Source organism: Amblyomma americanum, chromosome 2 (assembly GCF_052857255.1).
Source record: "Amblyomma americanum isolate KBUSLIRL-KWMA chromosome 2, ASM5285725v1, whole genome shotgun sequence".
In the NCBI taxonomy this organism is placed as follows: Eukaryota; Metazoa; Arthropoda; class Arachnida; order Ixodida; family Ixodidae; genus Amblyomma; species Amblyomma americanum.
This window is the reverse complement of record NC_135498.1, coordinates 76,661,788-76,676,672: the sequence shown is the minus strand read 5'-3', so window position 1 is coordinate 76,676,672 and position 14,885 is coordinate 76,661,788. Positions and strand designations below refer to the sequence as shown.

The window sequence follows — 14,885 nt, the reverse complement described above, 5'->3', positions numbered from 1 at the left end:
GCACGCCCTGCAATATAGAGGCAGTAACTTTTTTGTGCGAGCTTTTTTTTTGTAGTGCGCGCAGCTGGCGGTGGAAAAGGTATTCCAGTCACCGGGGCATATCGTGTCATTACTTTTACCAAGCAACTATTGTGATTTAGTCATTCAGTGACTTAGTGCAGCTACCTGTGAAGGCAAGCCAGACCTTCGTAATATCAAGCACATAAGGCATTTGTTGCAAGTGTACATTGCGAATAACTCGGAACACAACAGCAACGCACATACTAGAAGCCGTTCACGAAGGACATCACGTACTCGTACGGCCTTCGTAACATTTAGTCTTTAAAGCATATGGTTTCTTTTCTTTTCGAACAAAATAATGCACAGGCGATCGTACGACATAATGTGACATCCACACTGGTGCTATATTTCACTTTTACATTAGCCCCTCCAGACTATGCCTATGAATTTGAATTAGCTGTGGGATTCTGCTGGGTGGGTGCTTCTAGATGGGTGGATGGGTCGTGGGTGGAGGTTCCTTAAGGTAAAGAGTGGGGGGAGGCTGGTTGGTGGAGATGCATTTTTACTAATGGTCGCCCAGAGGTGCAGCCGCTCGAGGGCGCTCAGGAGGAGGCACCTTCCGGGTCCAGAGAGTACCAGGTAGGGGCCCCGACCTGCTTTGATTCGCTAGGGCCGCTGAAAGGTGGATGCTTTGGACACACATAGACCAGTTTTCAACTGAAAGAAGACCGTAAAGCTAACGCCAGTAAGAGCTTGAAAGCTTAGGACGGCGGTCCCCCTCACGTTAGAAATTTAGAGCTTTTAATGAAATTCAAGTGCTCCTCTAAGATTGCTAAAAAGCATGCTGCCGTGGTATGGTGAAATATATATGCACAATATTTATACTGCGTGAACAACCAGCTACCATCCAGGCACGATCCAACAATACGAATTCTTATAAACCTTAGCCTTGGAGCAGATACCAAATGCTCGGTTATCGTATTGTCAAAGTTTTTGATGCCACGGCCAGGTGCCGCTTACCTGAAGGCGTTGATCTCGTAGTACTTGTGCTTGAGAGCATGGTTGATAGCGTACCTGGCGTCCTCGTCTTCGTCAGCATCGCTGGGTGGAGAGAATTCAATTATGAACACTTTTTTGCTTTGGGCTGTGCAGTGCGGCCTCGCATTAAAGCATTGCCGGATTTGGAAACGCGGACTAGATCAAATAGACCCCGCAAGATTTTACTTGTTTAGTTCAGTTTGTCCGCTGAATAAACGTACAGCTAAGTGCTTTTCAGGAATATCTTAACGGTGGCAGACTTCTGCAGACACTGTATTCAATCAACAAATACCCCGTGCAGAACAGAACTGCAAATTTTGACGAGGAAGCAGAAGAAGATTCTTGGTTTGCTTTGGGCTATGCACACATAGATTGCGTTAGCCGTGAGACGAAATAAGTCAATCTCATTGCTCTAATGGTAATCCCATTGACGCAGCCGTATTTTCTTTCGGTCTGAGAAGAAAAGCGCCTTAGCCTGTAACTAGCGCGACTGGTTTCCGATAGCCTCTGGGCACACGTGCCTTCAATTTGCCCTTTTTCTTTGACATAATGTGTTAATGTTTATTCATTAGACTATCCAGACTTAGACCATCTCTCTACATTCCTAATACCTGAATGTGTTTGTCTCAAGCAAATAAATTGTGAGGGCAGAAAATTGAGACAGCTGTCCTGATAGCTTTGCGATGTTGCTCCGGCAAGCCACAAGCCTACCATCGACCAGTAAAAAAAAAGTAATTAGGCGGTCAACGTGTTCATAGACGTGTTCATAAAAGACGTCATTATAACCCTGCGTCGTCTTTTTTTGACGCTTCTGCCATGACTCGGAGCACGCGTTGCTGGCATCCTTTTATACATATTCAGGCAACCCTAGTATACAGTGGTTGGACTCCTTGAGCAGCAAAGGTTGAGATTTATTGTTAAATGACAATTACTAAAGAAATGTTAAGAACAGCGAGGCATGGAAAAGGAATATGCAAGTGCCTGCGCAAGTGCGCCAGGTAGCATCATAGCACATGTTGAAGCCACCTGCATGCCAGGGAGGCCATACCATGTAAGCAAAAGCGCCAGATAATGTCAGTTTACGCTTTCCTACGGGGCAACTATCGAGTTCTGAGAACAAGATAAAAAACGCACGAAAGAAGAAAGCACAAGCTCAGAAAAGGGGGGGGGGGATTCAATTTCTGCACTCCTAAAAATATATGCAATCGGAACAAAATTTCTGGTTTCTTCAAGGCAAATGCAATGCGGGTGGCCGTAAATAAAAGTTGCAATTACATTTGCCCTCGCCTTTGCACAACCGAGTTCTCGAATGACGTTACAGTTTGTGAGATAGAAGTGAGGACAAAATTTGGTTTCGAAAACGCGGACTTCAGCAAGGGAAAGGAAGAAATCCTCCGTCCGTTGACTAACGTTCTAACAAGAAGGATTGTCTTCAGCTGTGCTTCTTATCGATCTATACATAGTCTGGGGCTTAAGAATCTAGGTCAGGAACTTACCGATGTGGGATTTACGGGCCCGTGGGTCTGGGCTACAGGCTACTTCTCTTCTTGTCGACCAGTGCACGTTCCGTTTATAATCCCCGGAAAAAGCCCAGTCTTTGGGGAGCAGATTGTTTTGCCTGTACACTAACAGTGCGTTTAGAGGCCAGAAATCCAGCGAGCTGAAATTTCTTCTCGAATGCATCCATCTCAATGAAATACATTATCATGGGTAAGGGAATTCAACAGCAAAAAGAGGATAAAAAAAAGTTGATTCTGGAGTGACATTGTTTAAAATTGGTGCGGTGGAAGCGATTCGCGTCTCACTAGCGTTCCAAGTAGCCCATCATGAGGAGACTCCAGGCGAAGGCAACAGCGCTGACCACGACTGGCAAGGTGACCAGGAGCCACCGCGTCAGAGTCAGCTCCTTGCGGTCGCCGTTGCTGCGTGCGAAGGGAAGCAGTTTGTTCAAGCCCGTAGTTAAAAGATGCTGTTAATAAGTCAATACACAGATGTGTGGTTCCTACGATTTCCGGGGTAGTCTCACATCTTACCTAGAGCAATGCGCACATTGGTTGGTGGGCTTTTACTGGTGAAAAGCAATGTTCAACTGCATAGTTATTGAAAGTGCCACGAAACGCTTTTTGGCGAAACCAAAAGATGCGTATGGACGCAGAGAGTAAATCACTCCGAACGAATTGGCAGAGAGCTCATAGAAAATAAAAATTATAGTGGAGTTACGGCAGTGCGGCTGCTTCTGAGTTTGTCTTGTACTTCCGACTGTTGCCTGAAGTTTGAGCAATAATTAAATCATATCTAGCTGTTTGCTACCACACGAAAAAAACATTATTAGCAATATATTTGTTCCTCGTGCCCTGTTTTTTTTTTTTCATTGGCTACGAACGAAGCAACTAGCTCGTTTGTGATGCCACACTGATCCACACACAATACGAGCAAGTGTAATGATATCGGAAACTGCTTGGCGAGCACGAAACAATACTCGTACGCGACAATTGTCCTGTAGCGTTATGGATTACTGTGCAGCTGGGCTTGTTTACCACAAGACGCCGTGATGTGTGGTGAAGACCACATTGATATTCTGCTTGATAGTACCGAACATTTTTTTCCGAGCTCCAGATGAAGAAAGCGAAGAGTTATTCGTCAACCGGGCAATCAGTCCGAACAAGCGCGTTTATTCTTGCTAAGCATGTCGTTTAAACATTTTGTTCTCGGCTGTTGTGAACGTGAGTACGTATTGCTTCTCTATGCAGCACATCCTTCCTTCTCTAGAATCATGTGCACATGCAATTGTGCGGAACACTATGATAAGTGCGAAGGACAGACTTACGTGCCGTAGTACTTGCTCAGGACGATGTTGCTGTCGTTCCCGTGGAAGCTGGTGATGGAGCCGACGCTGGCAGTCAGGGCGATGCCGATGAGGAGGTCCTTCTGGATGGTGGTGTACCTCCTGAAAGGGGGGCATTCCCTGCATTACTCGAGTGTAACCTCCCACACACTCCGATATCATCCAATTAGTTTTAGCTTGACTGATCGAGAATATGCCGTTACCTCTCCTTAAACGATCCGCTGGTGTACCGTTTTGCAGTTTTATTGCGCTTCTGACATCTATGACAGAGTTATATATTATCCTGCTTATTTGGGAAGTGAATAACGGGTAGATAGTGTCACTAAATAATGCTGAGGAGAGAGAGAGCTGGGACAGAGAAAGAGGAGGCGTTGACGTGACAGAATCTGACGCGACAACCATGAGGCCGAAGTTTTCTGAACTCATTCAAGCATAATTAAGCCATCTTCTGCCCAGTCCGCCTCATAGTATGGTATAGAAATATTGACGATGGTTAGAAGCCGCTAATGAGCGTATTATTTAGATTGACTTAATAAGTATGCTCTCAGATAGGATACATGTGAACAAGCAGCGCATGTGCTTCTTCCTTTCCAATGGGGAGCGCTTTTGACGATAGCAAAAACGTTAATAGCAAAAAAAAAATGCGACTGCCGTTAGGTGGTCTGCGCATATATTGATTGTTGTAGTGAAATATTAAAATATATGAACAAAATGCGTTCATAAACTGCTTCTTAAGTAAAAATGCTTTTTTACAGACTTGTTGGGTATGAGCTCCCGTAAGCAGTTTTGTCGCATACCCTGTAAGCATCAAGAAACCACCTCCTTGCCTTTTCTCTGACGACAACTTCAGTTTAGTCTTGATCGTCGCTCACTAGCGAAGTTCATGTTTCTTGACTTCGCGAAAGCGTTTAAAAAATATGCAATAACGTCTTCCTAAATTCTTAATATAAGAAAACTAAGCCTTCATTACACCATTTTATCCTGGGTAAATATTTCCTTCGTAAGCGTTTTCAGTTCGTAACTGCTAACAATGCTATTTCCCCGTTGAGCTTCGTCCTCTCTGGCGTGCCCCGGGTATCTGTATTATGCCATTTTTTGTTTACTGTTTTTATATTAACGGCCTACCTAGTTGCGTATCTTCTAACATTCATTTATGCACTGATCGCTGCTTACTTTGATATAAAATTAATATCATTAACGACGTCCGTGCTCTAGAAAATGATCTCACTTCTATATCTGAATTATATAGCCTATGGCTAATGTAGCATACTCTTCTGAAATGATCTCACTTCTATATCTGAATTATATACCTTATGGCTAATGTAGCTTACTCTTCTTGATCATGTTTTATGTGCTTCCCGCGTCTAATCTACACCTAGCACATACATAAAAAAATACTGTACTCGAGACATCCACGCCTTATAACTACCGCGGCACTCAATTATCTCCCTGTCTTTCTTGTCGCTCTGTGTCAGTACCATAATTCACAACACTAACAGCATGTTAGGCTACCTTCGCCGCAATTTCTTCATTGCTCTTGCATCTCTAAAACTCGAGTTGTTTAAAACGCTAGATACGCATCAGTGATTTGGGGCCCCAGCTATACTAATTTAAATAATAACAAGGCGGTAATTACTTATTAGCATCCACCCAAGGTGCAGCCTTGAGGTGCAGCCTTGAGGTGCAGCCTTGAGAAAAGCTAATCAATGCGCTTGATTTGGTGCGAAATAACTCGGTCTCTTTCATCCTATCGCACTGCGAGTACCGCCCCCACGAAAAACGCACTTAATCTGCCGCCACGTTGGCCGTGACAACCCTGCCCCGCCGCGGGGGCTCAGTGGTTAGGGCACTCGACTACTCATCCGGAGTTCCCGGTTTCGAACCCGACCGCGGCGGCTGCGTTTTTATGGAGGAAAAACGTTAAGGCGCCCGTGTGCTGTGCGATGTCAGTGCACGTTAAAGATCCCCAGGTGGTCGAAATTATTCCGGAGCCCTCCACTACGGCACCTCTTCTTCCTTTCTTCTTTCACTCCCTCTTTTATCCCTTCCCTTACGGCGCGGTTCAGGTGTCCAACGATATATGAGACAGATACTGCGCCATTTCCTTTCCCCCCAAAACCAATTATTATTATTATTATTAATCTGCCGCCATCAGCAGCTCGTCGAACATTCTAACGATTGTGTCGATTTCACGCAATTTTTTACAGCTTCCCCAACATAATAAAGCAGTATTTTGGTCTGGGTTAGTTGGTTCATTGCAATCAACATGCCGCCGCGGTGGCTCAGTAGTTATGGCGCTCGGCTGCTGACCCGAAAGACGCGAGTTCGGTCCCGGCCGGGGCGGTCGAATTTCGATGGAGACGAAATTCAAGAGGACCGTGTACTGTGCGATGTCAGTGCGCGTTAAAGAAACCCAGGTGGTCGAAATTTCCGGGGCCCTTCACTACGGCGTCTCTCATAGGCTGAGTCGCTTTGGGACGTTAAACCCTCACAAACCAAACCAAGCTATCAACAGCGCCTGTCGAATGTTATGTCTTCTTTTTGTGACTTCGTTCTTTCCAGCTGGATTTATGTGTTCATGACTCAGTATACATGATGAAATGATAGCTCTTCCTTCTTTTATCTCAGCTCGCCGAGATCGTGCTCACTGAAGTCGACTTAATTTTATGCCAGGAAAAAGCTTGTTCGCAAGCTTTCCAATACCAGTGCAAGAGCAGATTGAAACCACCTTCCCTGGAACACACACTGCGTTTCCATTACTCTTTAACTAGCATTGTTTACTATGGCTCACCACAAATTCGCTCCCATTTAATGCAATACCATTTAAAGCCTCATCGGGAAAAAGTTGTGTTGTCGGTCAAAAATTGGCCCATTGGCTTCAAGGAAATGACGTCATCAGACCCGATAATTCCCATTGGCTAGAGGAAAGTGAGGTCAACAGACCGGAGGTGACGTCATTTCCACCAAAGGCATCAACAGCTTCTAATGCGATCGAATTGACAACAAATAAGGTAGTTAGGTGTCCCTGGAAATTCTTTGAGTTTACTGCCTTCGTTGGTTTTTTTGCATAGTGCCTATTATTCTCCAATAATTTCAAACAGAATTGTATAACGAACATAACGGGTGTATCTTCAATTTCAGTAGAAAACATTGCGAGCGGACGAATGACAGAGAACAAGGAAACGCACAGACGAGCGCTGTCTGTGCGTTTCTTTGCTCTTTGTCTTTCGTCCGTTCGCGCTGCTTTCTACCCAAAATACATACCAACTAGTCCATTCTACTATGCTTGTATTTTTATATTTTATTATTTTTAGCCACAGCCATCTTAAATGTTTTTGGCCTTGAGGGTATCGGTAAATAAAATAAACAATATGTGACTGCATTCTGTGCAAAAAAGAAGGTTCTTTCATCGTACAAAAGAAAAATTGGTGGTGGTCCGGTCATTGTTATGTTTCTTCAAATACTTCAGAAAGGATGGATTCTGGTGCTGGCTAATTTTGAGGATGTAGTCGCGTTGCTGCAGCACCGGCATAACAAATGGTAAAGACAAACGACATAATAATAAATGGTTTTGGGGGGAAAGGAAATGGCGCAGTATCTGTCTCATATATCGTTGGACACCTGAACCGCGCCGTAAGGGAAGGGATAAAGGAGGGAGTGAAAGAAGAAAGGAAGAGAGAGGTGCCGTAGTGGAGGGCTCCGGAATAATTTCTACCACCTGGGGATCTTTAACGTGCACTGACATCGCACAGCACACGGGCGCCTTAGCGTTTTTCCTCCATAAAAACGCAGCCGCCACGGTCGGGTTCGAACCCGGGAACTCCGGATCAGTAGTCGAGCGCCCTAACCACTGAGCCACCGCGGCGGGGCAGACAAACGACATTATTTTTTTTAACTTTACGAAGCCATTGACATTTTTGCTGCGTTGTAAGTGCAGCTGTGATGGCGGTCTTGGGCGATACGGCAGACCGAAATCACTGTTCCCTCTCGGGGAGCCTTACGTATTATGCGAGTAGAACTTATCATAATCAGCGTGTGGTGTTTAATTTGCGCGCGCTCACTCTTTCTCCCACGCAATCCGCTCCTGGAGGTAGGTGCTGTCCACGTAGGTGCTCGTGGTGAGCCGTCGCTCTGCGGCAAGGTGCAGAAAGAATACAGAGATAATTGCAATGTCTGAGAGTTTTAGCATAGTAGATCGAATTTTTAGCATTTAGCGTATGCCATCTGCCGTCCCCGCACATGGCGCCTCGGGGGCGTCTGCGCATGCCCATTGGAGGCTGGTAGACATGGTGTGCGGTAACCGCAGAGGTCATATGGTATGTTAAAACTCTCTCGCGTCGCGTACGTGTACCATCACTACCGCTTTTGGGAGCGAGATGCGCACGCGCAGTTCGTCGGAGACCAACTGTGAATGCGCTGTTGGAGGCTGGTTACAGCGGTATACGGTAGTAGTATCGACAATAAAACCATGCTAAAACTCTCTATGAGACTAGGAAGTCTGCGGAGATAAGGTGGCCGCAACTGACAGAGGACCGGATTAATCAGAGAGATATGGAACAAGCAGTGTGCGTAGTCAGGCTGATGATGACTATTATTCAGCAAATATCGATCGGAGCTGTAGCAATGCGTTTGCTACTCCCTTCTATCAGGACGCGCTGCACGTCATAGATAAAGAGAGACAGTAAGAATTGTTGCCATTGTAGGCTTTTCCTGAACAGTTTAAAGAGTTGTGAGCATGTGCACTAAATTTGCATCACTATAGTTCGTCTTAAATGCAGCCCTGTTCAATATTCTCTCAGTTTTGCAGCAACTCCTTACATTTCCAATTAGATTCTAGTGACCGTCAATCGAAGGAGAGGAAAAGTATTTTTTAAAGGACTGCAGCCGGTTTTTGACGCATATGAAAGAATTTTCATGAAGAAAGCTGTTTCATGACCCCGCTAGCGGGTTTAATACTCACAGTGGAGAGCAGCTGTCGCGCCTGGACAAACGTATTTGGCAGTAAGTGCTGAAGCCCATATGTGGACATGGGGACGTATATAGAGACCCGTTTGACCCTTTGTCCGCAGAGCTGTTCTACTGGCCATATATAGTCTACGCGTAACGAAGACAGGAAAATTGTCCCTGTCCCAGCTGCACACTGCACGCTACCGTCGTATCGAAAAAGCACGCTCGTGAGCGCCCCCTAGCGCCTTACTGACGAACTCCCGAATGTTGGTGTAGAGGGAGCTCTTCTTCCGCGACAGCTTCTTCGCTTCACCGGTGGCCACTTCGGAGAGGTCCTCCTCGCCAGGCCGCAGCGTCTTGCCGCGTTCGTAGATGGATATCTTGCGGTCGCGGAGGCCCGTCTTCTTGACGACATCCGAGTCCGCAGGTGAAGGGTAGCCCACAACGCTCGACGTTGACGCCGACCTGGGACGCTTCTTGTTCCTGGCCAGGGGACTCGGGACGCTGTCCAGGTTCAGGTTGACGTGGACCGTGCCTCGCCGCTTGGGCTTTGCGCTGCCGCCGACTCCTGCGGCTTTGCCCGCGGCCGCCTTGGTCGCCACAGGTGGCGCCTTGTCCGCGGACGCCAGCGAACTCGTTCCGGGTGTACCGAAACAAGCTTCCGCGGATGCCTTCGGGCTGGGCTTCGCGGCGTTGGCTGTCAGGGAGACCTTGTCCGATGGCAGCGGTGAGCTGGTGCCTGAGCCCGTGCCAGCAGTCGCTGAGGTCATTTTGAGAGCCGCTTGGCCTGCGTTGTTAAATTTTCAAGAATTAGAATGCGCGCCCCTTATAGTGAACAAGACTGTACAGGGGGGCGAGGAAATAGGAAAGAGAACACTTTACTGGCATGGAGTCATTGACGACCCCCCAAATATAAGATACTTGGTGTCGTCTTACACAGTCTGCTGTTATCCCTTACAATAGGCTCTATTGCCTTCCTATAGCTATTTATCTTTGTCTATTGATAGTCTGTAGACTGTCTGTAAACAAAAGTCTACTAAAAGTGTATAGCCATAAATCTATACATTATCTACAGACTGTCTATAAGTTTTGTATTGCTTATGGACTATTCTCTAGGAATTGTCTATAGAGAGTCTGTAGACTTTATAGATAGAAGTCTATGGACAGTCTATACATTGTCTAAAAAAATTTTTTAAGGTATAGTCGGAGCCCGATCGAGCTCTCTTCATGCATTTGACACTGACGAGACCACAGCGCCTGGTCGAATAAACCGGAAGTTCGAATTAAGCGAGTTCGAAGTAAGTTATTTCGCTGTGCAATTTTTGCTCAATAGAGGGCTGTTGCAACGCAAGTCAGCTCATTCTTCCTGACGAGATATTGTCACGTAGTGATGCACAACGCCATGGACAACACACGACCAGTCTAGCGCGGCACTGAAACGATGTATTTATTGGGCTGGTTTGCGCCCACAAAGAATTGAACTGCTGCTATACAAGTGGCGTCGATAGCACTCAGCGGTTGTCCAAAACAGAAACATCGCCGCTCTCGGCCGTTCTCAAATTAAAGTTGAAGAAAAAATTTCGAAATAAGGCGCAGAAACCACCCACAGTCGAGCCCAGATATATCGAATTAGAAGGGGATCGCGAAACAAATCGATATATCGATAATTCGATGTATAGAAATGGCAGTGGAAAAGCTTTTGCATAACCTAGAAGCAAGGATACACTGAACCCACGCTTTCCGCGTGCTTACAGCGACGTGCTGACCGCCGGCATGCTGGCCGCGCACCGGTCGCCAAGCGTTTCTACGCCAAACGTGTTCCGCATCGAATCTGCAGTGGAAGATGATTTGGAACTAGCTGTTGCCTAACATAAGATGCTTGATCCTGTTACCGGTAAACTATAAATAGGAAAATCTCATTAAAACTAAGGTAAGGTTGGTTTCAGCAATGACTTCGGCAGCGAAGCATGCCAGGAGAGGGCCGCCGCAAGGGCTCACATAGGGTGGCTTCACCGCATGACAGCTATGTGGCGTGGAAATGGAGCACAAGAGACCGTAGGCCACCCTCAAGTACTCCTCACGTTCACTTCGTGACGCGATTTCACAACGCCAGCACTGTCAGCAGCTGCCCAAGTCTGTGCAGTCGATAGGTCTACTCGTGTGAAAATAGTTCGAAGAGAGCCGTTGGAAGAAGCGGCAGTTAATGGGGCGGCGCATAGTTCGATATATCGAATGGTTTGCCGAACGCGAGTTCGATATACGCAGACAACAATAGTGCTATAGGTTTACATGGTAATTTTCAAGGAAATGTTCTGAATGTCCGATACAAACAGTATTTCGATGTTTAAGGGTCGGATATCTCGGCTATACTACAATCATTCCAGATAAATCTGGTTGCATGTTTTGTAAGAAGCAGTGATAAAGCCGCGTGCCAGCGCCTGTGAGCATAGAGAAACCTGCATTACAAAGCTTCCTGCCGATATACATGAAGCAGCGAAGCACTCGTTTACCCGGGCACGGCGGGCAAAAATTTGGGCGACACTTACGCTCTGCTGTAAGGTTATGAGAGTATGGCGCGATGGCGTAAATGGAAGCCTTCAGCGGCATGGGGTTCTCTTTGCATATCACTTCGCAGACTCAGATATTGCTCATTATTTTATTTAATTTCTTGTTTTTTCCTTTTTATTTTATTTTTAATATACCACAAGACAAACAAGGCCTCCCGTTAACCAAGTCGAACGACCGCTCCTCAGCTATCGAGGGTTTACATTCACGGCTCACGACCCAAGGGACAGCGCTCGAGCTCCGGATCGACCATTTTTCTTTTGAACGCGATCGCTTTTCTTTCATTAGAGGCACTACGTAATAGCGGTGGAATTACGTCACGACCCAGTAGGCTAATGAGGAATTGTGTAGTGACGTCATCATTGTTGTACTGCGTGATCGTTGTGGGGTGTTTAAATTACCCGCGCAAAGTCATATGGTTGTGACGTCACGGTCCTGTCGACGAATACCAATTTTCTTGACACGCCAACGCAACTAAACCCGCTGAACGGGACCTGTAACGCTATCGCTTTAAAACACAAGCTCCGATGATGCGCACCTCCCGTCTTGGAGGCCTTCTTCTCCGGGGGGTCGTCGATCGTCACGGTGAAGACGCGCGGCTCGGGCATGGCCACGGGTTCCACGAAGAAGCTGTACCCATCTTCGTCGTCCGGACTCAGAGCCATCGCTGTTCCGATATTAGGAAAGAAAAGAAAAAAAAGTGGTAGGACTTTAACACGGTTTAAGCGAGAAGACGTGCGAAAGCATTTGTTTAGTCTGGTTGGTTTATGGTTTTCCTTCGCGCTTAGTTTAACACGAGCAGTGATCGGCTTCGGCGATAACATACTGCTCTAGTGCAGTGGCCAGCGAAGCTATCTATTCGCGCCGCCGCGGGTTAGAAACCCAGTCGCGACAATATTTATTTTATTTTCTCCAGATTGGCCAAGTTCACCTTTAAGGTCAAACTTCGCAGAAGATTTTTGGTTGTAACCGTACTAAGTAGTGCTTTCTCACTAAAAAACAGGGACGCAGTGGCGCACACTGTGTTAGCTCCCGCTTAAATGTCAGCTACGACAAGGTTGAAATCTTGAGGACCAATTCACAAAGCCATTCGCATGCGAGGATTGTTCGCCACTGCTGGCAGCTTGAACACAGCTGCATTCACTGTCGCGGTGGCCACTGTCACGACCGTGAGCTGGCCAGTAACAAAATGCTACGTAAGACCGACCAGCTTTGTAAATTCAGGAGCTGTTTTGTGAAATGGCAAACATGATTCGGGATTCAGGCATAGGTTCGCATTGTCAAACTTTGTCCCGATGAGGACGAAGTAAGGACCAGTGCTTGCACCAAGGACAGCGTCAACAGCACCAGACTATTTTCCCATTTGTACCCATTTACAAAGTTCATGCAGACTGAATTATACCGAAGGAGCTCATCTATTGAGGCGTGAAAGAAAGTCGAGGAAAACGCAGAAGATGAATATATAAGTTTTACAAGGCCAACAACCAGAAAAACGAAACGAAATATTAAACATCGCATTGTGTTCTCCAGATTAGCACAAAATCAGAAATACATTTCTTTCTTTTGCTATTAACGGTCCAGCAGTGTTCCGCTGTAGGGCAAATGGCTCTCCCATTGACGCTCAATTGACCTTTCCCTGTGTCAACTCTGGGCACCTTGTCTCCACAAACTTCCTAATCTCATATGCCCACATGACATTTGCTGCACCTTGTTGTGTTTACGTTCGCTTGGAATATATTTTTGTACCCCAAGGGACCATCAATTATCTGTTGGCAGCAATACAAGCCCTGCAAATGTACGTTTTCTCTTCTTCACCTAAACCAAAATATAAATATCTCGCGTTTGTTCCCTAATCCTATTCCACCTGTTCCCTCTCTCATAACGTCGCCCGGATCAAGTTTTCTTCCATAGCTAACTACGTTGTCCTTAGTTTAATTTGAGGCCTTTTCACTAGCCTCGGAATTTATGCTGCACTGGTGTTATTCATGACACAAGACTGCCTGCAAAATGCACTGTACCTCATTCTTATTCTCCTAGCTATCTGTCATGGTCCGGACATGCGGTGACCCTTTACCCCAGATAAGTATATACCTTCGTGGCTTTCAATACCAGAAACTGCTGTTCACTCGCAAGACCGGTGAAAATAGTTAATTTTTTATGTATTAAATCTTAATCCCACGTTTAGGCTTTTTTTAAGTTTTAAATAATGCGCTGCGATTCCTGCCTAAATCACTGGTAACTTATAAACCTATTTTTTGTGATACCAGCTAAAAGGATATGGTGCTTGCGAAGGATGATGAACTAGAAGCGAGAAGACCACGGCTGGAAGAGATTTTGTCTTTGTAGGCGGGTCGAAAAATGGGCGGCCTGCCCCGCGAGAAACAACGTCGATGAAAGTTGTTGCGATTTTTTATTAACTTAGGGGCCACATCAGTATATTTTTAAAGTACGAGAAGAGAAACAATAAATACATACCTGGACATTATCGAAAAGAATTCTACTTAAGATTATGTCACCTCCACGGCTATAACTGAACTCTATCTATAGAGTACAAAAGTTGACGCTTCTCATCGGTTGATTAACCTTTAAAGGCAAGTTTCAGCCTTCCTATCTGCAGCTCAGCAAATTTCTGTCATCTACGCCGACAGTCTTATATTGCAATATTTTGTGCGAAGTCAGGTTTTGTAACCAGGTTACCCCAGTGAACCAGCGTAAAAATGCGAAATTCTCTCTCAATTTTTTTTATATTGCGCAAAACGGAATTTTAAAGCAATTACCGACCTACACATTACTTGTCAAACCCGACGGGGGAACACAAAAGAAAAAAAAGTTTCCTGAAAAGTTGGAAAATTTTTTAAAGAACTATTCAGTGCTCAGTTGTCTGCCGTAGGCTTTATGTTCATCTTTCTACGCTTAAAAAAAGGGGCTAACCTGTAAAAGAGCCTTCTGCACGCGTGGCTTGAACGCGAGCGCGCACCATGGCAACGACCTATACGAACATCGATCATCATTCGCTTCTTTCCAGCCCCGCTTTTGGCCTATGCGCCAGAAAGGTACACTGTTCTGTTGTGATTCATTAAGTACAGGCACGAGAAGAAAATAAAAGTATCTTAAGATTTCATAACTGTTGCAAGGGTGTTTCGGAACGCAAGGTAATGAACCTATTAGTACGGCAGGTGACAAAAAATAGAAGGACACTCAGCGCAAAGCGCGCAAGCTTAGCCAATTTCCCTCGCGCAGAAAATTCGGTGCTTCCATTTCCAAAAGGGGACGTTATACAATAGGTATAGTGGTTATTATAATAAATATAACAAACTGTCCTGTCTACCAGGCGCACCCGTTTTGCGCAGGTGATAATCGACGAAGCTAACAAAAATGAGTTCAGTAGCAGAGAAGGAAATTGCCGGCAGCCTTTCTTACAAATTTTCTGCTTTCTGTCTCTTATAAAAGCGGTGTGCCCTTTTCAAGCTTGACCTACGGCGCAAACAGA

The 14,885-nt window shown here is 45.8% G+C and overlaps 1 protein-coding gene across 1 annotated transcript in view; it reads right to left on the bottom strand.

The window, feature by feature from the left end:
- LOC144119809 (uncharacterized) overlaps window positions 1-14,885 on the bottom strand; it is a 36,640-nt gene that overhangs the window by 10,441 nt on the left and 11,314 nt on the right. Inside the window, exons 5-10 of the mRNA XM_077652346.1 lie at window positions 11,934-12,062; window positions 9,081-9,617; window positions 7,945-8,014; window positions 3,866-3,985; window positions 2,844-2,960; window positions 1,021-1,101 (exon numbers count right to left, since the gene is read on the bottom strand). Coding sequence (XP_077508472.1) covers window positions 1,021-1,101; window positions 2,844-2,960; window positions 3,866-3,985; window positions 7,945-8,014; window positions 9,081-9,617; window positions 11,934-12,062 — 1,054 coding nt within the window. The remainder of the gene's footprint in view (window positions 1-1,020; window positions 1,102-2,843; window positions 2,961-3,865; window positions 3,986-7,944; window positions 8,015-9,080; window positions 9,618-11,933; window positions 12,063-14,885) is intronic.